Raw genomic sequence first — 25,928 nt, 5'->3', positions numbered from 1 at the left:
GTAAATAAAAACACCAACAAAGAAATAAACAAGCCACTCCTTATAAAAACAAATACTTCAAAGACTTGTTCGACTTCAAAGACAAGAGAGCTCAAATTCCTGCAATTAAGAAAACACATGCAAAAAGACACACGTTCGAAGTTAGAAAACACATGCAAGTAAAAAAAACATGTTCAAAGTTAGAAAACACACGCAAATAGAAAAAAAACACGTGCAAAGTAAGAAAACAACTTCATCAATTTGATGACACATGCGCTGCAAAAAGTGACAACACATGCAAAATACAGGAAAGCGTTGCCAATAACAAAAACGAAAAGTGATGAACCTGGCTTGAGCTCAATGCATTGTGAAGTGTCATCACCACTGACGAGTAGCTGACTTCAGTAACTTCACAAACCTATCACATGCTGCACAGAATGGATACGATACATTAGTATATATGTTAATCTATCATATTTGCAAGTTGTTCAGAGTTTGGAGTTCTGATGGCTCAGGAAAGTTGGCACGTTATTACAGCATTTCACTTTGAGAAGGACAGATCTCTACATGCTGGAAGACAAACTGTGGGTTTCCATCAACCTGCCAAACACCGAATACCCACCGGCTCCATTCTGAAGCTCAAACTGACCTCAGGTGTATGTTAGTGTCAAAGGAAAAACCGCAGAGAGAGATTCCTTCATTAAGAGTATTTCTTCTCTTTGATGAACTGAGAAAAAAAGTAGAAAATAAAAAAGGTGAAGAACTATCAGTTTAAAGAATTACAGGAGTCAAATAGCTGTGATTTAGTTTTCTTTCCCAGTGTATTTCTTTACTGACAACAGAGCTCCCTCTTGTGGTCAGATTATGGTCAATGCATACAACAGGTCAATTTAAAACTGCACTGTAAACAGTTTGGTAGATGGAGAAACAATTATAGCGTCATTAGACTCATTTATTACTCTAAAAATAGTTGTGCCTTATCATAGTATATGATATTTTACAACTTCACAAACTGTGGTATTATTTTCCTTATGACATTTTAATGACTTATTGTATTGTGACGATTTTGAGATAAGATAAGGAAGGAAGCTGAGACGACTCGTATTTCTTTATTTATGTATATATCTATAGTGAGGACTCTCAGTACTTTATTTTTATCGGGGGACTATTATCGTGTTTTTACAGGTATTGTTCACTGGATTTTGAATTAAAAAAAATAATCTTACAATCGATTAATCATTTAAGTAATCTGTCAATGCAGTCTTTTTTTTACAGTGTAAACCTAAAAAAAACATCACAGTCAAATTTCAAAGGTCTCAAAAGGAAAACTTGTGTGTTTACAAAAAAAATCTGTGTAACTTTATGTTGTTGGTGATTTTAGAGTTAAACATTTGGCGCTATATGTCACGAGAAATTCTTTTGGCAAATTAGTTGCAGATACAATGAGTACATTTTCCAATGGACCAAAGGAGGTGGGTGGAGAGAGAGAGAGAGAGAGAGAGAGAGAGAGAGAGAGAGAGAGAGAGAGGAGGATGGGAGGAGAAAGTAGAGGAGGGGAGAGAGAGAGGGAGGGAGGGGAGTAGTAGGGGGTGGTGGGAGGCCAGGAGGAAAACACCAGACCTCGTTTTTGTCCTCGGAGTTTGGAGACTTTCTGCGCCAGGACGCACCGCTCCGCGCCAGGACGCACGGTAAGAAGACGCGTCTTTTCACTGCCCTCGGAGGGGAAGGGTGGGAGAGTGGAGGTGGAGGGTGAGTGTGACAGGGTGAGGTTGACTTTTGGGGGGAGAGAAAAGGGGATGGAGGAGAAAGGGCGAACAGGAAGCCAGTGAGCGCTTGTCTCCTCGCTTCCTCGTCGCCGCTTCCCTGCAGGGAGTCAGAGAAAGTAACGGAAAGGAAAGAAAAGGCAAGAAAAGGTGGAGGAGTCTGTTTTTGAGGAAGGAAAAAACTCTCATCTGCACTTCTTTCTTTCTTTCTTTCTTTCTTTCTTTCTTTCTTTCTTTCTTTCTTTCTTTCTTTCTTTCTTCCTTCTCTTCACTTCTCATCAGCGCCACTTCCACAACAACCGCAGCGACAGACGTCTGTTGTGTGTTTGACAAAGTTTTTACTCTAACACATTGTTTTTGATGCTTGTTGGTAAAAGTAACATTAAAGTGTGGATAGTAATAATGCGGATGAGGATGAGAACTGTTATGTACATACACTGTAGTTGTAAGTAGTACACTGTGTGTTTGGTGATGTCAGTAAAAGTACTTATTCATGTCCTGTATTAGTGATAACTGCAGCAGTGCCTGTTTCCTTGTGTTGATGCTCAGCAGCTACTTGAGAATTATTCCTCTTCACCAGCGAGTCTTCCTCAAACACGTCTGCAAAACACTTAATTTCTTGTTTGTGAGCAGAGATTTTCATAAACAGTCTATGGTCCAGAGTGAAGTTAGAAAACGTTGTGTTCATCCCACCTGGTTTATCTGCAGTGACGATTTTAAAGTCAATGTTTTTCATGAATGCTTCATTACTTCAGTTAATTAACTGTTTTCAAACATTGCCTGTCAGAGGTCTGTTAAAATACCGACACAATCTTCAGACCCAAGATCACAACTTTTCAAAATATAAACTTCATTATTTATATTTGATCTGGTTAGTTTTGGTAGAGGCTTTACAAACCAACCTCTTCCTGTCTTAAACACACACACAGCTAAGAAGCACACGTACATCCTGTCGTCATCACCTATGTGGTCTGTATACTCGACACTCATTGGTCTGTAGACGTGTGTCTGACATCAGTGTGTTGTCAGTTGGTTGTAGTCTTTCTGTTTGAATGGAGAAAATGAATGAAGAAGTTAATTTGGTGAATCATTATGGTTTTTACTCCCACTATCTTCAGGCGCAGCACTCAACACTAGTTCAAACAAGTGGTTTCACAATAAAAACAAGCAACAAACCATGGTTCAGTTTGATCCAGACCCAGACCACCTCTTTTGGTCGCATTGCATTTGGTCTGTTGGTCTGAGGAACCTGAGAATCACTAACAGTGTTTGAGACAGAGGCTGAAAAGAGGAGCTGCAGCAATGGACAGTATCCGTTCAGTATGTGTTGACTGAACATTAGGGCATGTAAACATTTCCAGGTGATAATACTCATAAAATCTTGAATGAGTGTGAGGTAATTCACTGAATTTGATTTCGATCAACAACTTCCACCCTGCGTACAAATCAATTTTAAGCCAACTCGGTGTCACAGCTTGTCGTTCATCCGCTGTTGGACCGATGTGACCCTGCGTCTGCCACAGTAGCAGTCAGAGAGTCTTTATGGTACATTGGGCAGATTATTAAGCTTTGAAGGTCAATAAAATGTGAGGTTGTTATCAGGTAAGATGAGAGGAGGAGTGGCTTTGTGGCCTGAGAGGTCAGGTGAATAATTCAGAGGTTCGATTGTTCGGGCCTTTTCGGTGCGACGCTCTGGGCCTTTGCTCAAAGCGCAGCTACTGTTTTGTGCCCTTGTGTCATAACTGCTTCTCACTCTCTCCTTGTGTCTGTTGTCAGCTGGAATGAGGTCGTAATGGGGTCGGATGCTTACGTCTGTGTATACATCTCACACATCATGCATCAAACATGCATCCGAGTCACAAATCACTTCAGTTCGTAAAGTTCTCAAGGGAATAAAACCTGCACAAGGCAGGAAGTTACCATCCCAGGTGTGACGCTACTTTTGGTTTTAAGATTAATTTGCTCTTCTCTTGTCGTGAATCAGAGAGTCAGGAAAGAGTGAACTTCCGAGAAAAACACTAATCAGTGACTCACAGAAACATTGAAATACCCTTTATCAGTGTGTTGATTAAGCCTGGTTGTCGGTTAGATTGCCCTGATTCTGTGGAGGCTTGAACATTATGTGAGTGACAGGAACTAGGAAATCTGATAAGTGGGAAATGAGCAAACCGTCGTCAGGACCCCATTCAGGCTGCCGTACAGCTGCCTGCTTGATAAATCCTCTTTGGAAAGAGATAAAGTTAAAATAAACTCTACATTAGCACTGAGCATGAATGAGCACGTTGATCTTCAAACCTGACTTTCATGATTCTCGATATCTTCTAAACCTTTAATGTTCGGTGACTGTATCTTGTAAAGTTCCGATGCTATTGACCTGAGACCATGTATATAAAGATTGACAACATGACAGCTCCCGAAAAGTGAAGCCAAAACATCTTAACGACCCCCCCCCCCCCCCCCCCCCCCCGGTGGCTGGCTGCAATACAGGTCTTAACCCCCACCTCCTCCAGGTTAGTGGACGGGACATAGACCAAAATAGTACACCTTAGATAAATATTTCTCAAAAATGGTTTCTGTCATTTTAGGTTGTTCTTATCACACTGATGTTTTTTTCAAGCTTTAATTTTTCTATTAAGTTTGGTTTTAATTTGACGCTATAAAAATGGGGTGAAAAGTCATGATTGACAGCTGAGACTGACATGCATTGGTCGCTACATCAGCTCGACCCTCCAATTACTACTCAGCCGTTCACATCCCGGATATTTTGGCTTCATTTCTGGATAGTGGGAGGAAGTGGAGACACTCACACACACACACACACTCACACACTTTAGTTAATTAAATAAAGGAGAAACTTTTTCAGTGGCTGCTCTGTAAAAAGTGGATGTTTATCAGTTCCATGTCATTGAGGTCGTTAGCTCAGGTTCTGAATTAGCGGAAAAATCAACAAGCCAAAAACAAACATGGTCTCCGTGGCTCAGTGTGGAGCAGAACAGGCAACTGGCACGCAAACACAAAACCAAAACCAGAAGCTGTTAGCTGGTTATCTCCTATAAATGATGAGATATCCATAGGAAACCACGAGTTATAAATGTCTGGGAGACTAAAGATAGTCGTCATATGAGTCACGATGCTTGTCAACTTCATATCTAATGATCTAAATCTGGTCTTAAAGGTTGTTAAGATAAAATAAGCAACTTTTTTGTTTTTTCTCAAATCTAAATTCACTGATTTAATGTCACGTCAGCTGTTGGTGGGAAATTGGAACTTCCTCTAATCACTGAGTTCCCGTTACAGATTTCTGGGCTGAAACCTGAAGGTAGTTATGATGAAATCACACAGACACACAATATTAAGTGTTTGCACAATCAGCTGCAGCAGCTTTCACACATGAGGGAGGATTGACGTTAAAGTCTTTTGTCCAAACTGAAAATCTAAATGATCTAATTAAAAGTTTTCCACAAAAATGTATTCTGTGCTACTGTGTGATATTTTCTTCCTCCCTTCCTCCCTTCCTCCCTTCCTTCCTTACTTACGGGAATTTTAATTGTATTGGCCAATGATCAGAGGTTTTTGGCATCAACACAGGATGTACTGGGTGACACACACAGAAGCTGACTGGTTTTATTGGTCTGACTCAATGATGAAGAAGTTGAAGTTAGTCCCTCTGCTTCGCTACGACTGCAACTGACCAACTATTTCATTTATTGATTAATCTGCTGGTTATTTTTCTTGATTAATTAGATTGATGGTTAACTTTTGATCAAACCAACAGTTAAAGTATTGTTTCTTCTTTTCATTTTCCAATAAATTCATTTTCTAAATAGTTACAGATTATCGTTCTAGTTGATGAATGGCCTGACCTTTGTGGCTTCATGTATTTCTGTTGGTAATTTTACAGCAGTCAGTTTGTTGAGTGTATGAGAGCTATTATTAGCTCTGAGCCCGATAAGACGAGTACCTGCTGATAGAGGTGCAGCAGAGAACACGCGCAGCTGGATGGTCAAAGGCTGAGTTCTCCTGAAAATCCAAACCAGGAGTTTGTGTTTGAGCAGTTTCTTCTTCAAAGGTTCAAATAAAAACCTCAACAAATTATCTTTACAGGGATTTCTGTAAATTCATGAGGAATTTACAGAATACCCATACTTGTGGTATTGGCTATTGCCTGCACCAACGTTGACGTCAGCACCTGTCGTACACGTGCTTCAGTTGTGGTGACTCGGTGCAGTCTTCTCCTAAATGATGGGTGTCACTGCAAAAACAACAACACCAGAAAAAGAAGAGGAAGAAGAAACACCAACACAGCAGTTTGGACACCGGCCTGTTTCCTTCAGAGACAAAGCTTTGGGCTTGTGGTCACTGACAGTTTCCTACAGAATCCCTCATCTTTACTCACTGTCTCTGTCTCATCCCTCCAGGAGCCATCTGGGAATCTCTGTGCTTTCTTATTGAAGGCTCATCTGTAGACGGACCTGGTCACAGACTCTGCTTCCAGCGTAATCCATGGTGCTCTAGACACAATCAGCGGCGGGGTAAAAAAAGCTCCGCATGACGAGCCGAAATGACGCCGCACAGAAGTGTCTATTAGTTTATTTCTGGCACGTGTCACGGCAAACAAGGACGGGAATGAGGAGCTGAAACTAGGCAAGAGAGACATGTCCTGATTGAGCACAAAGAGACAAAATGACCACAAAAAGAGACACAAAACGACAGCTAAAGGATGCAAAGCTTTCACAAAGAGACACTAAATGACCTGAAAAGATGCAGAAAGACCCAACATGTTTCAACATGAATACAAAGAGACGCAAAATATAGAGACGCAAAACAACAACAAAGACTCAAAAGCAGGACTGTGGTCGTGTTCAGTCTGGTGTTTTCCTCTAACGTTGGAGGTTTTTGTGCCCTGGGAACTGTTGTATCCCAATCCATTCCTCTTAATGGTCGTAACCTGAGAAGCTCCTAACGTTTACCTAAAGCTCTCTGTTTATTCTCAGAGCTCAAGATGTTTCAGAGCCATGAAGAGCTTCTCTGTTTATATCCTCAAACCCTCGCCACTCAGTTTGGAGACAAAAATGCACAGAGTTGCTCCTCTGTGCATTTCTCGCCTCGTCATTGACCAAAAGAGACACAGAGGAAACTGTAGGTTCTTGTCTGATCTGTGGTAAGTGTTATGCATTAACTCCTATCGTCCTCCAGAAGTTCCAAGAAGTTTGTGGTCTTGTTCAAGTCAAACTCTGATCTCAGTTCCACTGCTGTGAGCACAGAGCTCTTTGTTTTCTTCTCCCTCTGTTTGATTCACGTCATTGTAGTGAGGAGACTTTTAATAAGAGCAGTGATTCAAGGTTTCTCAGGTCCTGATGACTAATCACATGTTCCAGTAAATGATATGATATTTTGAGGAATCGTGTCCACTGATTATTTTCGTCACCAGCTAATCTGACATTTATTCTATTCTTGAAATGGTTATTTGATTAGTTGGTAATAATAATATCCATCAATCGATTAATCCGTTCATCTGCAGCTCAATTGTAAAGTTAGATATGTTCGGAAAACCATTCTCAAAACACAAAAATGTCTTCATCCATTTAATACACACAACTCTGTCTATACACACACACACACACACACACACACTACCTGCACTCACAGGCTCTTTGTTTCAGCTGCAGAGAAGCGTTCCCTTTTGATAGTAGAGCTCTGTTCAGTTGAGAAACCAGAGATCACTGATCGGACAACACACCCATTCATCTGCGTGACCTCTGACCTGTGAAGCCAGTCACAGGTGACTGTGACACTGGGATGCTGTTACACACCTTTGTTTGTGAGTGAGTGTGTGTGTGTGTGTGTGTGTGTGTGTGTGTGTGTGTGTGTGTGTGTGTGTGTGTGTGTGTTAATACGCTGTAGTGGAGACATGAGGCGCCTCAGATTCATGCTTTGCTCGGCTGCAGTGTAACGTCTTTCTCTGGTTCCTCACAGACTGGTATGTTGGATAGATAGCAGCAGCAGCAGCAGCAGCAGCAGAAGAAGAAGAAGAAGAAGAAGATGTCTTTCTTTGGTCTGGACTGTGTCAGGAAGAAAGAGACGGGTAAGACCTCGCTGGATCCTCAGTTCTTCAAATATCATCAGATGACGTAATATGTATGAAATATCAAAGTGACTAAATACTGCATCACTGATAATGTTTTACTTTCAGCACTTTGTTAAGTCTGACACGAGCTTGAGCGGAAAACAGACGCTGACAAACACAGTCTCACCTCAAGGTCTCGTGAACAAATACTTATAACACAACCAAATACTCACAACCAAATACTCACAACCAAATACTCACAACCAAATACTCACAACCAAATACTCACAACACAACCAAATACTCACAACCAAATACTCACAACCAAATACTCCCAACACAACCAAATACTCCCAACACTACCAAATACTCCCAACACAACCAAATACTCACAACCCGACCAAATACTCTCACAACATGACCAAATACTCTTACAAAATGACCAAATACTCCCAACACAACCAAATACATGAGAGGGTAACATGTGGTAAGGCTGTGTGGTTATGTGCTATAAAACTTTCCATAGTAGAAAATGTATAAATATATCGTAAAATTAATAATAATAATAATACATTTCTTTCTTTTCTCATCAGAGCTGGACAGGAAGCTCCGAGCCAACGACAGAGAATACAACCTGTCCTTCAGATACGCAGTAAGTACTAATACTGTGTCTACTGTTCACGTGCTCACGTCCTCCTCTCACTCAGACACACAGCCGTCAAATTAAGATCCTGTTGTTCTGCTTCCTAAAATAGGGGGGGTTACAGAGGGTTCAGCTCAAGAAATGCAACTTCTAGTCAAAACAGTTTTACCACCACGTTCTCTCAGTTGAGATATCTACAGGAGAAACTCTCTGCTGGGGCGTGTCCTGCTGCTCGAGCGGTTATCAGGAGACTGGACGTCAGCCAAAGTCTTCAGCCGCTGCTGGGTCGACCCGTTCTCAGTTTCTCTGCAAGGTCGAGCCTCTGTTTTACTGAGTTATTAACTTCACAGGAAGAAGAACAGAAGCTCGGCCGACTGGTTGTATTGTATCTGCACGTTTGAATGTTTGAAATCCACGAGACTGAAGAGCAGCGTGAAAGAATTCAGCAGAGCGAACAGCAGCAGGAGTTCAGCAGGCGACCAACAGGAAGGGACACTTCTGAAATATAAACAAAACAGAAGTTAGTACTTTGAAATGAGACAATGCTGCAGACAAATTGATATTGTGAAATTCTAATTTGAATATTATTCGTATGTCATTTTTCAAAAACAATAACAACACATATAAATGCATAAACTCCAAAATAAAGATAAAGACACATAGAGTATATTTCAGTATACTTTGTACACAAATATACACATTATGTACAAGGTGATACATACATGAACCCATTTCAACATGTAAATGAGTAGTTCTCCCTCCTTGTTTAATATGTTTTCCCCCTTTTAATTGATTAAAAGTTAAAATTGTTAAAAGGTGAAAAGGCAACACGTTATATATTAAATAAGCACATCCAGAATATTTCAGTATACTTTAAACATTAATGCATAGATGTACACAAACTGTAGGTACACATGGAAAGACACAAATTTCGACTTTCATTTGGTTAAAATTCTTTAAATCTTCTGACAACTCCAGGAGGAGAAAACTAGTGGAAAATAGCAGGAAAGGCTGTAAACTCTCCCTCTGCTGCTCGTGTAATGAAACCTCCGCAGCTGTCCTCAGTCTGTGGGCGTCGGTTTGTTGTAAGTGAAGCGATCCAGTGATAAAGGGACGTGTGACTCAGGGGCCGTCGGGCCGGAGCCTCCCCCTGATAACATCCACCTGGGACAGAGCGGAGGACTCCCACCACACCAGGGATTCTACAAATAACACCATGAAATCCCCCGAGAGTCCGAACAGAAGGTTTTACACATGATTCACGTAGAGATTTCTAACAGCAGGAGAAGTCTGGATGATTCTTTTTTTAAAGTAAGAAACATTAAATATAACCAAAACTATTAACTTCCATGAGTTCTGTGGAGTCGTGGATCGCGACCCAAGGAAGAATTGTGTGAATCTCGAGGGGGTTGGTCTCCAGGAGCTTGTGCGGATGCAAAGAAAAATCTAGATCTAGTGGGTGTAGACGTGGTTTCCTAGCGGTGTCGGCTTTAACCTGTGTTAAACCGGTGTCTGCTGCCAACGTGTCCCGAATCTCCAGAGAACCAATAACCACTGGCAAATATTTGTCTGAACCCATGATTGTCTGTTATCATCCCGGATGCACAGGGACACATTTCCATAAAACAGCCTACAGATGTTGAAGGGATTCATACGCAGCAAAGTGCTTTACACACAAACTAGTTTTCTTTCCCAACAGTCTTGTAACACAGGGCTGTTAATGCTTTAATGAGTTTTTTTGCTGCATCAGCAGAGAATATGTTGAGTAATGTGACAGATGCAGCTTTGTGATGGAGGATATTGATCTTTCTGTGTGGATCATCAGGCCTCGGGGGTGCAAGGGTCCCTCTAGAAACTCTTCCCGTCAGGATAAAAAAGATTTTAACCAACGTGGAGCTTTAAAAGGAATCAAACATGATCCCATATGAATCATTTGTAGTCAGGAGGAATTTGGGACGTAAATATCTCGGAAGCCGTATTGTTGTGACATCAGTCTGATGTTGTTTTTATGTCCCTGCTCTCTCCCCGTACGACTCTGCCAGACGAACGCCATCAAGACGTGCAAGTACAACTTCTTCACCTTCCTACCTCTCAACCTGTTTGAGCAATTCCAGAGGATCGCAAACGCCTACTTCCTTTTTCTGCTGGTGCTCCAGGTGAGCGAAACAAACGCACACACACACACACACACACACAGCAGATTTCATGAAAACATAAAAAAAGGGCCTTTTTTGACAGAATTGAATTCTAGTATTTGCAACACACGCAGACACTCTGAGCTAAATGTAAGATGTGTTTCTCATCTCAAAAGACGTTTTAACTCAAAATGTCTCTGGAATCTGTGTCACACGTAGATGCGATTCAACACCACTCGCCCACAGCTCTCACAGCTCTCACAGTTTACTGAACAGGATATGGGCGAATTAAGCGCAAACGTAGAGGAAGTGTAACGTACAGTTCAGGAAGTTGCTTCATCGTGTGAACGGTCACGTTGCACCGCAGATAGGCGAGAAGGAACTGGAGCTCCGCAGCAGATTGAAACCAGAGATGCTTTTTTACTATTTATTTATGTATCAGAGTTTACCAGGTTTTACCGGTGGCTCATACAATCTTATCAGGTTTTTTACTTTTAGTGAAACAACACAAATAGCTCCCAATGTTTTATGGTTTAATACAAACTTCAGTGAAATTGAGGGGAAATAAGTTGAGATATCCTGCAAACGAAGGAAAACCTTTTATTTGTATCGCACTCATCTAAACAAGGTTCCAAGGTGCTGCACAAAAATCCATTGCAAAAAATGAATGAACTAAAATAGAAGGATTTCAATTAAGTTTAATTTTAAGCACCAAATCATAACATAATAGGTCAAGACTTTAAATATAGAGAAAACCAACAGTTCCCACAATGAGCGGCACTTTGGCGACTGGAACTGGAACTGAAACATGGAACCAGACCTCACAAATTGAATCTACGAATTTGATCATCTTCATATGTGTGTTCTAGAACTTATTCTGTGTGTGTGTGTGTCTTTGTGTGTGTGTGTGTGTGTGTTCCTCAGGTGATTCCTGAAATCTCCTCTCTGTCCTGGTTCACCACCGTCGTGCCTCTGGTCCTCGTGCTGTCAGTGACGGCAGCCAAAGATGCCACCGATGACATCGTAAGAACATTTGATAAAAAAATGTCACCTTTAAACAAAATGCTCTTTTTTTTCAGCTTCATTTGGGAGTTGACATAATGAACAGAGGATTTAAACCAGAGCTGAACTGCAGTGATGATGGATTCCACTCCCGGCTCTGCTACATATCATTAAAACAATATCCCGGCCACGTGAATCTTATACAAACACACGCTGTTCGGTATAATCACCGTTTCCCTCTTGACCGAAAAAAAGCTGTTTCACCGTCCTCAGCAGGGAAAACATGTGATCTCATTCTCAGTTGCCTTCGTCACATCGCTGTGTGTTATCAGTCAAACACACATTCGGTCTTCACACAAATCATTTACCGCTCGGTTAACGTCAGATTAAGGTCGATGTGGATCAACGTCAGTCGACTGAAAAACAAATGACTTGATTCGTGTTTTTGTGGAGGAGTTACTCCTGTAGAAGTATGGCTCAACAGATATGTGGAGATGTTGTGTAAAATTCTGGTTAAATGACAAAAATTATGGCATTAGGAGTTATGATTAATGACGAAATCTTAAAAGTTCCCCTCACTCCCCCCCCCCCCCCCCCCCACGGCCGACCTTTAGTGGGAGTTTTTCTTTAAGTTGATGGACAAACTGTTTTTCTTTCATCACTTTCTGAGGAACACAGACAGAATAAACTGTGTCCTACCTCTAAAACAATGAGAGGAAAATGAGTTTTCACTCTGGCTTCAACAAGTGTGTGTGTGTGTGTGTGTGTGTGTGTGTGTGTGTGTGTGATGCCAAACCACCAGGAGGAAATAACTGATGTAGTGAGTTAACCATTAGCTCAAGAGTGTTTTTGTTTGGGCACCGGTTGCGGTGAACGGGCGCCGGTAACCATCTGTGCCCTTAGTGAGGTCACAGGGTTCAGGCTTGATATGATCACAGCGGGTACACAACAAAATTCAAACACTGACCACGAAGTCAACAAGTGTGTGTGTGTGTGTGTGTGTTGTTTCCAGAATCGTCACCGGAGCGACAATCAAGTCAACAACCGAAAGGCCCAAGTTCTTATTGATAGAAAGTAAGTATATATGTGTATTTATGTGCAATGAATCATGGGAAATACACCTGTCCCTGTTATCTCCTCCTTGTTAAACACATTCTGAACATTGTGTTGAGAAAGTCTATATACAGCATCCCTCACATCCAATATACAAATCAAGCATACCTTAAATATTTCAGATAGCAGACTTCAGGTCAACAGGATACAAAACAAGCGCTCCTCACCATCCTGCAGCTGCTTCCTGTGGCGTTCCTGGAAAGAGTTTAGATTATTTAACACACAGCGAATAAACAGATGGGTCGAAATTCAGGACTATACAATTCAGATATACATAAACAAGTCAAGACTATCCAGAGAGAACCAGCAGGTCCCAGTGTCTTGGGACCTAAAATTGTATTTAAAAGTTTATCTCCACAAGTGAAGCTCTAACAGTTGCTTCAAACCTCACCTCCATGTTTCCAGGCACAGAATCGAGGTGGAGAAATAACTGATAATAATGTAATACACTCATCGAGCACTTTATTAGGAACACCTGTACTCCTGCCTCACCATGCAGTTACTCAGTCAGCCAATCACGTGGCAGCAGTGCAGTGTATAAAAATCCTGCAGGAGCTTCAGTTACTGTTCACATCAAACATAAGAATAAAGACAATAGTGTGATTTACACGAGGAAACAGCCTCGTACCTGACGTGTGTTTCCTGCTCTCAGACTGCGGAGCGAGAAGTGGATGGACGTGCAGGTGGGCGACATCATCAAGCTGGAAAACAACCAGTTTGTCACTGTGAGTCACTACAAAATAAAAGCTTCTACATGTATTTTAGATGCAATTTATTGATCTTTAAAAAATTTATCTCAGGGCAGCTGACGTCTTAATCTGTGTATTTTCTAGAATGTAAATATCAATTTTATAATTGTCAGAAATCACTGCATTTGCATTTGTTATGTATAAATGATATTTTATTTATAACACTGTTTTATATAGTTTCACACACTTTGCCTTCGATGTTTGTTTTGTTCATCAGACTAACAAACTGGCATCGTGTTTGATTTCAGGCCGACCTCCTGCTGCTCTCCAGCAGTGAACCACTCAACCTGGTTTACATCGAGACAGCAGAGCTCGACGGGTCAGTCTGGCTTCTTTGTGTTGGAATTACAATATGTGTGTAATAATAATAACACACACTCATAGATCAAAATCCTGTAAATGTGCCTGATTTTATTTTTTTCATCAAGATCCATGAATTATATATGAAATCAGTAGAAATGTCCCGAAAAATTTAATCTCGCAATGTTAGAGAAAGTTATAAAAACAAACAAACCAATAATATACAGGTTTTCATTGTGTTGTTCTGTTCTTCCTTTTATCACTGTTCACTTATGCTTTTCCATTTTGTCTTCATCCCCTCTTCCTCCTCTTCTTCGTTTCCTCCCATCTTCCTCAGAGAAACCAACCTGAAGGTGAGGCAGGCTCTGCCCATCACAGGAGACCTGGGGGACGACATTGAAAAACTGGCTGACTTTAATGGTATAATTTAAAAACCGCAGTAATCACATTTGAGCTGTTTTTCGTTCTCTAACCTGCTGCGTCTCCTCTCTCTGACCCGAAGGCGAGGTGCGATGTGAAGCCCCCAACAATCGCCTCGATCGCTTCACGGGAACACTGTCGTACGCCGGTCAGAAGTACTCGCTGGACAACGAGAAGATCCTGCTGCGAGGCTGCACCCTGAGGAACACCGAGTGGTGCTTTGGACTGGTGCTGTTCGGAGGTGAGCGGGACGTTTAACGGACAAGGACTCATTCTTATAATGAAACTAATAGAAACTGTAAATAATGTGTAAAGAGACTTTACTCGTCTCTTCTTCGTTTTACGTTTCGCTCGCAGGTCCAGAGACGAAGCTGATGCAGAACTGTGGGAAGAGCACGTTCAAGAGGACCAGTATCGATCGTCTGATGAACGTCCTCGTCCTCTGTGTGAGTCTGGTTGAGATGACGTGATCGATTAAGTTGCTAATTTTTAATTCAGACATTATGGTTTATTTGGAATAAACAGGTGAGGACAATAAAGTTATTTTAATTAAATTGAATGGAATTGATATGAATGTTTCCATCAGACATTTTTAGATTTTTTAACAGGTTCTAACTTTGTCTTTACTTTTACTGTAGTTCAAGAAATACTCATACTCTTGATTAAAGGCGTTACGTGTTTCTATGATCTTCATCTCCAGTTCTCCCTCTGCGTTCTCTCCCTGTAGATTTTCGGCTTCCTCGCCTTCATGTGCACCATCCTGGCGATAGGAAACTTGTTCTGGGAGAAGAACGAGGGCTCCCAGTTCACGGTCTTCCTGCCGAGGCAAGACGGCATCGATGCCGGTTTCTCCGCCTTCCTCACCTTCTGGTCCTACGTCATCATCCTCAACACGGTGGTTCCCATCTCTCTCTACGTCAGGTAACAGCACGTGTGAAGTTTCTGTTGATGCAGTTAAGGTATCAAGGTATATCAATCAAGGTACAGAGCTTGGCTGGAAAGCCATTCAGTAGTTTTTGCTTAACAAACCAACGGACAGGGGCAAAATCAGGGACAGATTCTCCTTCTAACCAGTTCCTGTATCCACATCTTGTTCGGCAGTGTGGAGATCATTCGGCTCGGGAACAGCTTCTACATCGACTGGGACAGGAAGATGTACTACGCTCGCAGCGACACCCCCGCCGAGGCTCGGACCACCACCTTGAATGAGGAGCTGGGTCAAATCAAGTACATCTTCAGTGACAAAACGGGGACGCTCACTCAGAATATCATGACTTTCAACAAGTGCTCCATCAACGGCAAATCCTACGGTAAGATTCGAGACGTTTATTTTCTTTGGTGGTTTCCAGTTCTGTGTTTCTGAGCGTATCAGAAAACTGGAGACACAAATAGCTAAAGAGAAAATAAATGATCTTAAGTGGGGTTGTAAATATTTTATCTGGGTGCATTAATTTAATTAGGAGTTCCCCAGGGAATATTCTTGGGCCCCTCGTGGTTGTGGCCTGACAAATTGCTCAAAAGGACTTAAAATGCATCCGTCCGTTAGCTACCTACTTTCTTATGCTTCCTGAAAAAACAAAGCGTTGATTCATCACTTTCTTGTTCTTCGCAGGAGACGTGGTCGACTACACCGGACAAAGACTAGAAATTACTGAGGTCAGTTAAACTGTGGTGACGTAAATACCTCGAATCAAAGAAGTGAATCAGGTTGTTTGTCATTTTATTCTGTCGCCCACGTGTGATTGGCTGATGTTTTTATTCTTTATATCTATATCTGCTTCAGGTTAAGATAAGTTAGTTTTCCTCTCAGATAACGACTGTATTCCTCTGAATTTCTACTAAAGATATGTGCTGTCACGAAATCATTGATTCGAGTTAGATTGATTTCACTGGATTACATCAAATTAGATGTTTTCTTTGGAAGAGATTCAAGTGGATCATTATTCTCAATCTTACAGATCCCTTGTATTAGGCACAAGTAGGGAGGTGGAGACAGTAAAGACGTCTTCTGTTGTCTCTCCAGCATACGGAGACGGTGGACTTCTCCTTCAACCCTCTGGCCGACCCCCGCTTCGTGTTCCACGACCACGCGCTGGTGGAGGCGGTGAAGCTGGAGAACCCCGAGGTTCATGACTTCTTCAGGCTGCTGAGTCTCTGCCACACCGTCATGGCTGAGGAGAAGAAGGAAGGTGAGTCGGCATCCAGGACGTCCCTCTGCCTCTTTTATATTTCTGTTTATTAGGATTATCTAGGTCTGTATGTATTTCTATTGGTGATTGGAGCAACTGTAATAAAATCTAGTTTCCTTCAGGGATCAATAAAGTATTTCTGATTCTATAAAAATCTCACTTTGGCATTTAAATAACCTTGGTTGTAAAATTTCAGTAATTTGGTTTTCTGAAAAAGCTTCAGACTACGTTCAAGAAAAGAACTGAATAAAGGAAGGAGAGTTATGACAAATGAAAACTAAGTTTGTTCTTCCCCTGCAGGCGAGCTGCGCTACCTGGCCCAGTCTCCAGATGAGGGAGCTCTGGTAACGGCAGCCAGAAACTTTGGTTTCGTCTTCCGCTCACGAACGCCGGACAGCGTTTCCATCGTGGAAATGGGACGGCAGCGCAGCTATGAGCTCCTGACCATCCTGGATTTCAACAACTTTCGCAAGAGGATGTCCGTCATAGGTACAAAATCATATACATATCAATATCCTCCTGCTTAGTTTGATTTCTCATATAAACGTTTTACCTCTGAGTCAAACTGATGGTGACTCCAAACTGATGTTGAGGTCACTCTCTTCACTTTGTTCTCCTGTGTAAATGTTTATGTTTTTACTCGTGTTCACAGTTCGGAGTCCGGAGGGGAAACTCTCTCTCTACTGTAAAGGTGCCGACACGATCATCTACGAGAGGCTGCATCAGTCCTGCAGCAAACTGATGGACATCACCACAGAGCACCTGAACGTAAGGAATATTTCTGGGTGGTCTCTCAAAGTGTTCCAGTGTTCGACAGGCCTGAGAGTAAATACACAATCTCCTTCAGTATAAAAGATTTGCATCTGTGAAGTTTTGTTTCCTGATCTGCAGGAGTTTGCAGGGGAGGGTCTGCGGACGCTGGTGCTGGCCTACAAGGATCTGGATGAGGAGTATTTCAACGAGTGGAAGCAGCGCCACCATGAGGCCAGCACGACGATGGACGACCGGGAGAGCAAACTGGACCAGCTGTACGAGGAGATCGAGAAGGATCTGCTGGTAAAGAGCCCAACAAACACAACTGGATTTCTATTAAATAACGCTTTTGATGATGATGATGATGATGATGATGATGATGATGATGATGATGATGATGATGATGATGGTGATGATGTGTGACCAGCTTCTCGGAGCAACAGCCATAGAAGACAAGTTACAGGACGGAGTTCCTCAGACTATTGAGCAACTCTCCAAAGCCGACATCAAAATATGGGTTTTGACCGGTGACAAGCAAGGTAACGTAACTTCAAATATGAGAATTTATACAATTATAGATATAAAACATCTTTATATAACCTTTTTAACATGGACACAAGACAGGGAGATTATTGTCCTATTTTATGAACTATAGTTTTTAGAATTTCTAGTATTATAGAACTGTGGCTATTCAATGACGTTTTAAATCTCTGTTGCAGAAACGGCTGAAAACATCGGTTACTCGTGCAACCTACTGCGAGAGGAGATGAACGAGATCTTCATCGTCTCAGGCAACTCCCCGGAGGACGTCCGAGAGGAACTGAGGTCAGAGTTCTCAAAATAACAATAATGGAACTCAGACTGACCGTGAGAATCTGAGCCACAAGCTGATTGTGAAGCGTTTCCATGGATCCATCCAGTTTTTTATTTTCTTGCGGTGCAGAAATGCCCGAACCTCCATGAAACCAGATGCAGTGGATTCGGTGTTACTGCCGGGAAGGAGTCTGGTGAAAGGAGTGATGATGGACGAGGAGGTGAACGGAGAACATGGCCTGGTCATCAACGGCCACAGTCTGGTACGGAACCTTTATTATTACCATGCATCCTGTAACTTTCCGTTGTGACTTGATTTGCTTGTAAAAACCTTAAGGAATGAAGACTTTATTTTGATGTTTGTCCATCAGACATCTTTACTGTATTCTGTGATCCCATTTTCAGCTAAAGCAAAGACATATATCATATTTCTTTATCAGTCAAGATTATAATCGTCAAGTTTTCAAAAGTACTGTAATCCAACTGTGATCAAATCAGCATTAGCATCATTTGATCTGCCAGAAATTAATGTCACAAATCTTCATCCTTCTACTGCCATTTCAGCTGTGTGGACATTTACAGCTGCAGACATTGAGCAGTTGTAAAATGTTCAGCAGTTATGTAATCCCCGCCTTATCATCACGCTCCTCTTCTTCTCCCGTGGTCCCTCAGGCGTACGCCCTGGAGCGCAGCATGGAGCTGGAGTTCCTGCGCACGGCGTGCATGTGTAAAGCAGTGATCTGCTGCAGGGTGACTCCTCTGCAGAAGGCTCAGGTGGTGGAGTTGGTCAAAAAGTACAAGAAGGTGGTGACACTGGCCATCGGAGACGGAGCCAACGACGTGAGCATGATCAAAGGTACCAGCAGGGGCAGCAGAGAGCTTCAGGGGATGGAAATGTTTATTCATTTAGAATGGACTAAATGCACAGAATCTCCCTCCACTAAGTTTTAAGGTGGAAACATAATCTAATTTTTCTCAGGAGCTGGTGGAGACCAAAATAAAGTTGCCTCAGACAAAAAAAGATACGTGACTTTCCTTCCTGTTCTCTTCCCAGCGGCTCACATCGGCGTGGGCATCTCGGGTCAGGAGGGGATGCAGGCGGTGCTGTCCAGCGACTTCTCCTTCGCCCAGTTTCGCTTCCTGCAGCGCCTCCTGCTGGTGCACGGCCGCTGGTCCTACCTGCGCATGTGCAAGTTCCTGCGCTACTTCTTCTATAAGAACTTCACCTTCACCTTCGTCCACTTCTGGTACGGATTCTTCTGCGGCTTCTCAGCACAGGTGAGAGAACGGAGAGACAATAATGCTATTTATTTATTTATTGTCTTATATTTTTTTACGTGTATACTTCCTTTTATACCCTTAAGTTTTTTTTATTTATATTTTTACAGTTGTATATTTCTATTGTTGTACATTTGTGTAGTATGTAATGTTTAGACAAACATCTTTCAAGAGCATGAAATAGATGTAACAACTCTTTTATTTTATATTATTTAAATACTAGCATGTTCACATTGTGTAGACGACTATGTACCACGATGTTTTAGCAAATACTGTCTGGTTTTACAAAATTATTTTCCAAAGAGAAATGTAAATAAAGTCAATCTACCTTTGTTTTGTTACTAAGATTGAACCAGTTGTTAAAATCTTCTCCTCTGATTTTGATGTTCTTGTTGACTCCTCAGACGGTGTACGATGAGTGGTTCATAACACTTTACAACCTGGTGTACACAGCACTACCTGTGCTGGGGATGAGTCTGTTTGATCAGGTAACACTGTGATGTGTGTGTGTTTATGTGTAAGTGCCTGAAAACAACAAGGATATAAATTTAATCGTATCAGCTCCACGTACATTTGAGCTCAAGGTGTTTTATGAGTATTATTTAGACGGATATAAAAGATGTCAGACAGAAACATGAAGCTAAGGGCCCCAAAAAAATATGACTCCACTAACCAGTACAGTTTCATACTAGATATTTATTTCAGATCTTTGACCACCAAAATCAAATCAGTTCATTTCTGAGTGCAAGTGAACATTCGTACAAAATTTGAAGAAATTCCGTCAAAAGGTTCTCGAGATATCGTGTTCACTAGGCTAAAAATATGCTTTGTGAGGTCACAGCGACCTTGACCTTTGACCACCAAAGGTCCTGAGGTATCGTGTCCGACGGACAGCCTTCACAGAAACCTAATCTCTCCCCCCCCCCCCCCCCCCCCCCCCCCCCCCCCCCCCGGCTGGTCAGGATGTGAACGACGTGTGGAGTTTCCAGCATCCTCAGCTCTACGTCCCCGGCCAACTCAACCTCTACTTCAGCAAGAAGGCCTTCTTCAAGTGCGCCCTGCACAGCGGCTACAGCTCCCTGGTGCTCTTCTTCATCCCCTACGCCGCCATGCACAACACGGTGAGGGACGATGGGAAGGACGTCGCCGACTACCAGTCCTTCGCCCTCCTCACCCAGACGTGTCTGCTGTTCGCCGTCAGCATCCAGGTTTGTTTTTTGGATCATTTTATCTTCTGCACTTGTCAGGTGTTGGATATAAGCATCTGTTTCCTCTGTGCGTCTGCAGCTGGGGCTGGAGATGTCGTACTGGACGGCGGTGAACACCTTCTTCGTTCTGGGCAGCCTGTTGATGTACTTTGCCGTCACCTTCACCATGTACAGCAACGGCATGTTTCTCATGTTGCCGTCGGCCTTTCCCTTCATAGGTGAGTGGGAGACTCACAGTTCCATGTTCCTGTTTGAACATGAACTTTTTCTGCTTCCTGAGAAAAGCTTTGCTCATATTTTTATCAGGCTAATCCAGAGTAATGGTGACGATTCAAATGAGCTGGATTTTACTGACAAATGCAGCATCTAAATTTAGTTTAGTGTGTTTGCACAGGGAAAGAATGAGGTTTAACTAAAACAAATATGAGAACTGGCTTAAATATACTATCTATATCTATATTAAAAGTTGGCATTAAATGTTTCATTAGCCTCTTAGTCTTTTTTATGGTATGCATGAATAGTTAGACTTCCTGATTTATTAATAAGTTTGGTAATTTTACACTGTATTTTATTTTGGCAGCATTTTAATACATTTATGTTTACAAAATAAACACTGACGCCTCGGTGTGGGAAATTAAGAAGATGAATTATCTAAAAGTAAACAGGCCTTCCTCTGATTCCATGCGCACTCCGCAATCAGCAAATTCAGTTTATTTTTTAAGTTCGCCTGCAGGGAGTAATAATATTTATTACCAAGTTATCTGTTGAATCTTTTCTTCATGAATTTTCTTCAGAAGAAAATTCTAAGAATTGAGCTCATAGAAAAGCTGAAGATGATTTTCGACTTTCTGACCAACTATTAAAGTGAGATGAATCACAACGACAGTAACATTTTAACTTTTTGTCCTGTTGATGTTTGGTACTGTGAGAACTGTAATATTCATGTTTAAAGTTGGATGGGTGAGAGTGTAAACACAGAATCGTGTGTGTGTGTGTGTGTGTGTGTGTGTGTGTGTGTGTGTGTGTGTGTGTGTGTGTGTGTGTGTGTGTGTGTGTGTATCCAGGAACAGCCCGTAACTCTCTGAATCAGCCCAACGTTTGGCTGACGATCCTCATCACCTCCACTCTGTGCGTCCTCCCCGTGCTCACCTACCGCTTCCTGTTGATTCAGCTCTGCCCCACCATCAATGACAAGGTACCAGTCCACACACAGATTAACAAAGCAGGACCCACATCTAACTCACTGGATAGTTTCTGCTTACGTACCCGAAAGCCCCCAATTTATGGGAACTGCAGTTTAAAGGAGATTTGTGTTATTACTTTAAAAGGTTTTCATGCTCTAATATTCAGAAAACACATCACTTTGTGTCACCTGCTGCAGCTCCTCTCTTCAGCCTCTGTCTGAAACACTTGGGTTTAGCTCCTTGTAATAGGTGGGGTGCACTATGCAAATGTGGAAGTATCAGCCGGGCATTGAACCACCGACCTTCTGGTTAGTGGACGACCCGCTCTACTCCCTGTGTGCCTCTCTAATATTCTGACTTTGTCACTATCTGCCCAAACTTTCAGGTGATGTTCAAGGTGAGACAGACCAAAGCGACCCTTCCCCCTCCTCCTCGCCGCACCCGCATCCGCCGCACCAGCACCCGCCGCTCAGGCTACGCCTTCTCGCACGCGCAGGGCTACGGGGACCTGGTGACATCAAGGCGCTTCCTGCGGCGTCCGGCTGTGTCGCACTCTTTGGGTTTTGCACACACGGGTCGCACCACCATGGGCTTCAGTCCGATAGGACGATCGGCCGGATACAGCCCGACAGGACGCCCCCAGAATGTCAAGGTCCAGGATGTGGAGGTGACGTCGCTTCAGATGTACAAAACTATCAGAGACCCCGCCCTCTGACGGACAGGGGAGAACATCTGGGAGCAGGAACTGGACCAAGTGAATGTCAGAAGTGTTTAAACTCACTTTTCTACTTTTGGTTACCATGAAGAACTCGCTCAGACTTTTCCAGAGAAGTTCATGTTGAAGATTTTCCAAAGTCCATCTCATCTACACAGACATGGTTTGAAAAGCTTCTGTAAAGGAACTGCAGCAACATGTGTAGCCTCCTCTGACGGATCCCGCATGTTCATGTCAAACACGTCTCCTGCAGGTGAGAGACAGATGTGAAAGGTTTCTGACACTAGACACATGTCTGCAGATGTTTACAGACTCCTCAGCCTTTGCTAACCAGGAGAGTCCAGATCCACAGCAGGGATTTGGAAACAGGAAATAACCGGCAGAGCCATGTGGAAGGGGACACGTTCATTTTTATACCTTAAGTGTCTTTTCTTAAAACTCTGGAAGCTGAATGAGCAGTCAGCACTTTGCCAGATAATAACCAAATGTCTAAAAGGTTATAAACGTTGTTTGTCTCTCTGGCAGCGGGTTTCAGCTCCAGCGTTGTGGGACCATCCAGCTTCTGAAGGACATTTTTAGGACTTTTATTTTGTTTCACTTCCTCTCTGAGCTGGAAGAATTTTATGAAACGAAATGAATGAATTTGTGAAGATAAAACCTAACTGCATGGCAGAAGAGTTTGTATTACATAAAAAAAACATGGGATTTAAAAATTATAATTATTTAGCATCAGTGCCACTGTGTAACGACACATACTTTAGATTTTAAGCATTTATTCAAGCGATGAAAAAAAGCCAGTATTATTGCAACAGACAAGGGAATTTACCATGAAAATCTTCTGCTTGAAGAGGTTATGGTGGAGCAAAAAAAAAACCTAAATAATAAGGGACTATTATTGCCACTTAAAAGGAAAAAAATGAAATCACAATTTTATGAAATTAAAGTCATAATTTTAGGCTCAGTTCAATTCAAAACAACTTTATTTGTCCCCGGAGGACAATTCTAATGTGTCATTTAAAGGGAGAATATCACAAAATCCGCCTCTTTAGTGGAGGAGGAAATGTTTGGTAGCAGTCGACCGTGAGGTTGTCATCGGTTACACCTGCGTGATATTCAAAGAGGTTTTGTACTTTCTCAAGAAACAATGAGATTGGTTGAAGATCTTGGATCCAGAGGGAGTGAAACTCCAGCGAGCACAGGTTCTCCTTGCTGCTGATTCATGTTTTTTTTAATTCTCTTAATATTATAGCTTTTTTAATCATTAAATTATGACTTTTTTCTTATAATATTACAACTTCTTCATCAATATGGCCGTAATACTCCATTGCATGCCAAGTTAATCAGCTCTTAATAGAAATCTTTTTGTAGAGATTCTCTGTCGCCCAGTGAAAAACATTTCTGCTCAATAATTCAAACCCCTGCAGACAGATGTTTTTAGAGGGATTATTACACCCTACAGCCTCTAAAAAATGTATACACTTTATAGAGCCAGTATTTATCCCATAAACTCTCCATAAAGCATGTATTTGATTAAAGTATCTTCTGCAGTGCAGTTTGTAAAAGATTCAAGTCTGCCGTGTTGCACATGGAGGCCTCCAGATCATGTTTGGATCCAATTACTGTCGCTCAGAACCTGCACCAGAATGTGCCTCCTGTGCACCTTGAGTTTCTGCTCCAGCAGCTTTTAGCCTCTAGGTTTGATTTTGCCTGCAAATGTTGGAAACTAGAAAAGAGGAATTCACATTTTGACCCCATTAAACAGCAGAGAGGTGAACTGGCTGTGTAGTAACTCATCTGCAGTGCAGACTGCAGAATGTAATGCAAAATAAAAAACCCACAGAAGCTGCCTTAAATTAAAAAATAAAGGGATTTCTTACCCTTACATGGAAACAAGAATGATGTCAAGAATGTATAACAGAAAATAAGTAAATAAAAAATCCTTGTATGTAACAGTCAAGGTTTAGTGATGATTGTATGTTAAGAAAGGAAACATTATTGTACAAGGTCAGGGTTTTTATATCTGCAGCTGGACATGTGAATCTTTAATTTATTATTTGATGTGTTGAGGTTTCTGTAAGAGTCCAAATGGAACTGATTCAATAATTGTAAAATATTTGATAATTGCCCACATGTTGTTTTTCTCTCTGTGCCTCATTGTGTCCGTATATATGCAACTTCTGGTTTTATTCACTCACAGTTCAGTGGAAATCATTGCAACAGCCTGTTGGAGCAGGTTCAGTGTTTTTATCTGAATATCTGTCACTTCTGATCCAGAATTTAATGTCATCACCCAAACCCTGGTTCTTCTTTTTAATGCTTTGTGTGTCACCGTTAACTCTAAACTGTTAAAGAATCTGATGCTGGAGTTCAGTGTATGTGAAGCTGGTTCACACCAACGACCGCTCATTGGATTTTGTACTGTAAAGTGTTCTTCATGGAAATATTTCAGAGTTTGAATATGCAGAAGAAAGTACATGTTGTAGCACCTTTTGTAAAAACTGTTGCTAGTTTTGTAGCTCGTCCAGTTTTGTGTCAGATTTTCACGTCACTGCAAACACTCGAGCACATCGTGGTGCCGGCGACCAGCAGATAAATATGCAAATTTCCATCAAGATTCATGAATTATTTCCAGGGAAATCAGTGACAATGTCAAAAACACCTCTAACCCGGCCTCTTAAGTTCTCTCTTGGCTCATCCTTCCACCAAGTCATGTGGAACCCGTTCAGTAGTTTTCGTGCGGACGGACTGGGCTGAAAACATAATGAGCAAGATGACAATGATCTCATGTGTCAGAGTTGCTGAAATAAGCACCCCCCCCTCCCCCCCAGCATCACTGTGGTACTTTCCAAAATAAGTAGCAATCATAAAATAACTTTAAGGATAATATTAATATCAATGATATTCATCAATATATTACAATCATTTTTGTTTTATTCGTTTTGTCCCGAAGACTGAAACTGTAACAGTTTAAGAAATGAGATTTTTGAACTGCTCTTCCTAATAATCATTTTGTATAATTTTGTACTTTAAAAGTTGTTATCGCAATAAAGAGAACACGATTACAACATGTTGCTGTTTGGGACATAAATTAAAATGAATGATTTTAATTTGTAAAACTTAACCTCTGTTCATTTGATTGACGTGACATTGTTTTATCTGTTTGCAGTTTCTCTTTTCACCAGCAGATGATGCAATATACTCAGCACAACACACCCCCCACCAGCCTGATGGTTTTAATCAGTGTGTAACACTGAAAGAATCTTACTGAGCTCAAACACAACCACAGCAGATTGTTATTATTCTGTCGAGCAGCACATGATGTTCGTTATTTATGTGAATACATGCAACGATCTTTCAAACAATAACAACCCACAACTCTGATAATATCGAGTTGAGTCCCTCTCCATTATCTCCAACATGTCATATCTTTACAGTTTGACGTCTGAAGGGCCACATGGAAACACTGCCTTGACTGAGCAGGTACAATACAAACCACGGTCACAATGAGTTCCAGAGGGTCAAAGGTCAACTGGGGCCTCCTGCTCTAATTTGTGAAGTTTGTTTTTCAGTAAATCATCCAGGGTGTGACCTGTCTCTGTCTCAGGGTGAGTCCCAGC

The 25,928-nt window shown here is 41.8% G+C and overlaps 1 protein-coding gene across 3 annotated transcripts; it reads left to right on the top strand.

Annotated features, from left to right (window-relative positions):
• The first annotated feature begins 1,571 nt into the window (after positions 1-1,571).
• LOC117768102 (phospholipid-transporting ATPase ID-like) lies at positions 1,572-24,137 on the top strand. 3 transcript variants are annotated; one of them, XR_004615007.1, is made up of 29 exons: positions 1,572-1,667; positions 7,719-7,827; positions 8,403-8,461; positions 10,495-10,608; positions 11,512-11,610; positions 12,602-12,663; positions 13,355-13,427; positions 13,700-13,770; positions 14,089-14,171; positions 14,254-14,412; positions 14,529-14,617; positions 14,899-15,092; positions 15,273-15,481; positions 15,784-15,827; positions 16,195-16,360; positions 16,661-16,849; positions 17,013-17,128; positions 17,252-17,416; positions 17,541-17,652; positions 17,833-17,938; positions 18,057-18,189; positions 18,599-18,782; positions 18,981-19,204; positions 19,609-19,692; positions 20,167-20,412; positions 20,492-20,630; positions 21,477-21,607; positions 21,982-23,437; positions 23,491-24,137. XR_004615007.1 is itself a non-coding variant. In XM_034596199.1 (28 exons), the coding sequence occupies exons 2-28, from the start codon at positions 7,785-7,787 to the stop codon at positions 22,309-22,311; spliced, it is 3,624 nt and encodes a 1,207-aa protein (XP_034452090.1). In that variant the 5' UTR covers positions 1,572-1,667; positions 7,719-7,784; the 3' UTR covers positions 22,312-24,137. The 3 variants fall into 3 exon arrangements, 2 of the variants coding, with proteins under 2 accessions (XP_034452090.1, XP_034452091.1); XM_034596199.1 differs by having other exon boundaries at positions 21,982-24,137; XM_034596200.1 differs by having other exon boundaries at positions 1,576-1,647; positions 21,982-24,137.
• The last annotated feature ends 1,791 nt before the right edge of the window (positions 24,138-25,928 follow it).

This window comes from Hippoglossus hippoglossus, chromosome 9 (assembly GCF_009819705.1).
Source record: "Hippoglossus hippoglossus isolate fHipHip1 chromosome 9, fHipHip1.pri, whole genome shotgun sequence".
NCBI classification, from domain to species: Eukaryota; Metazoa; Chordata; class Actinopteri; order Pleuronectiformes; family Pleuronectidae; genus Hippoglossus; species Hippoglossus hippoglossus.
This window is presented reverse-complemented; position numbering and strand designations above follow the sequence as displayed.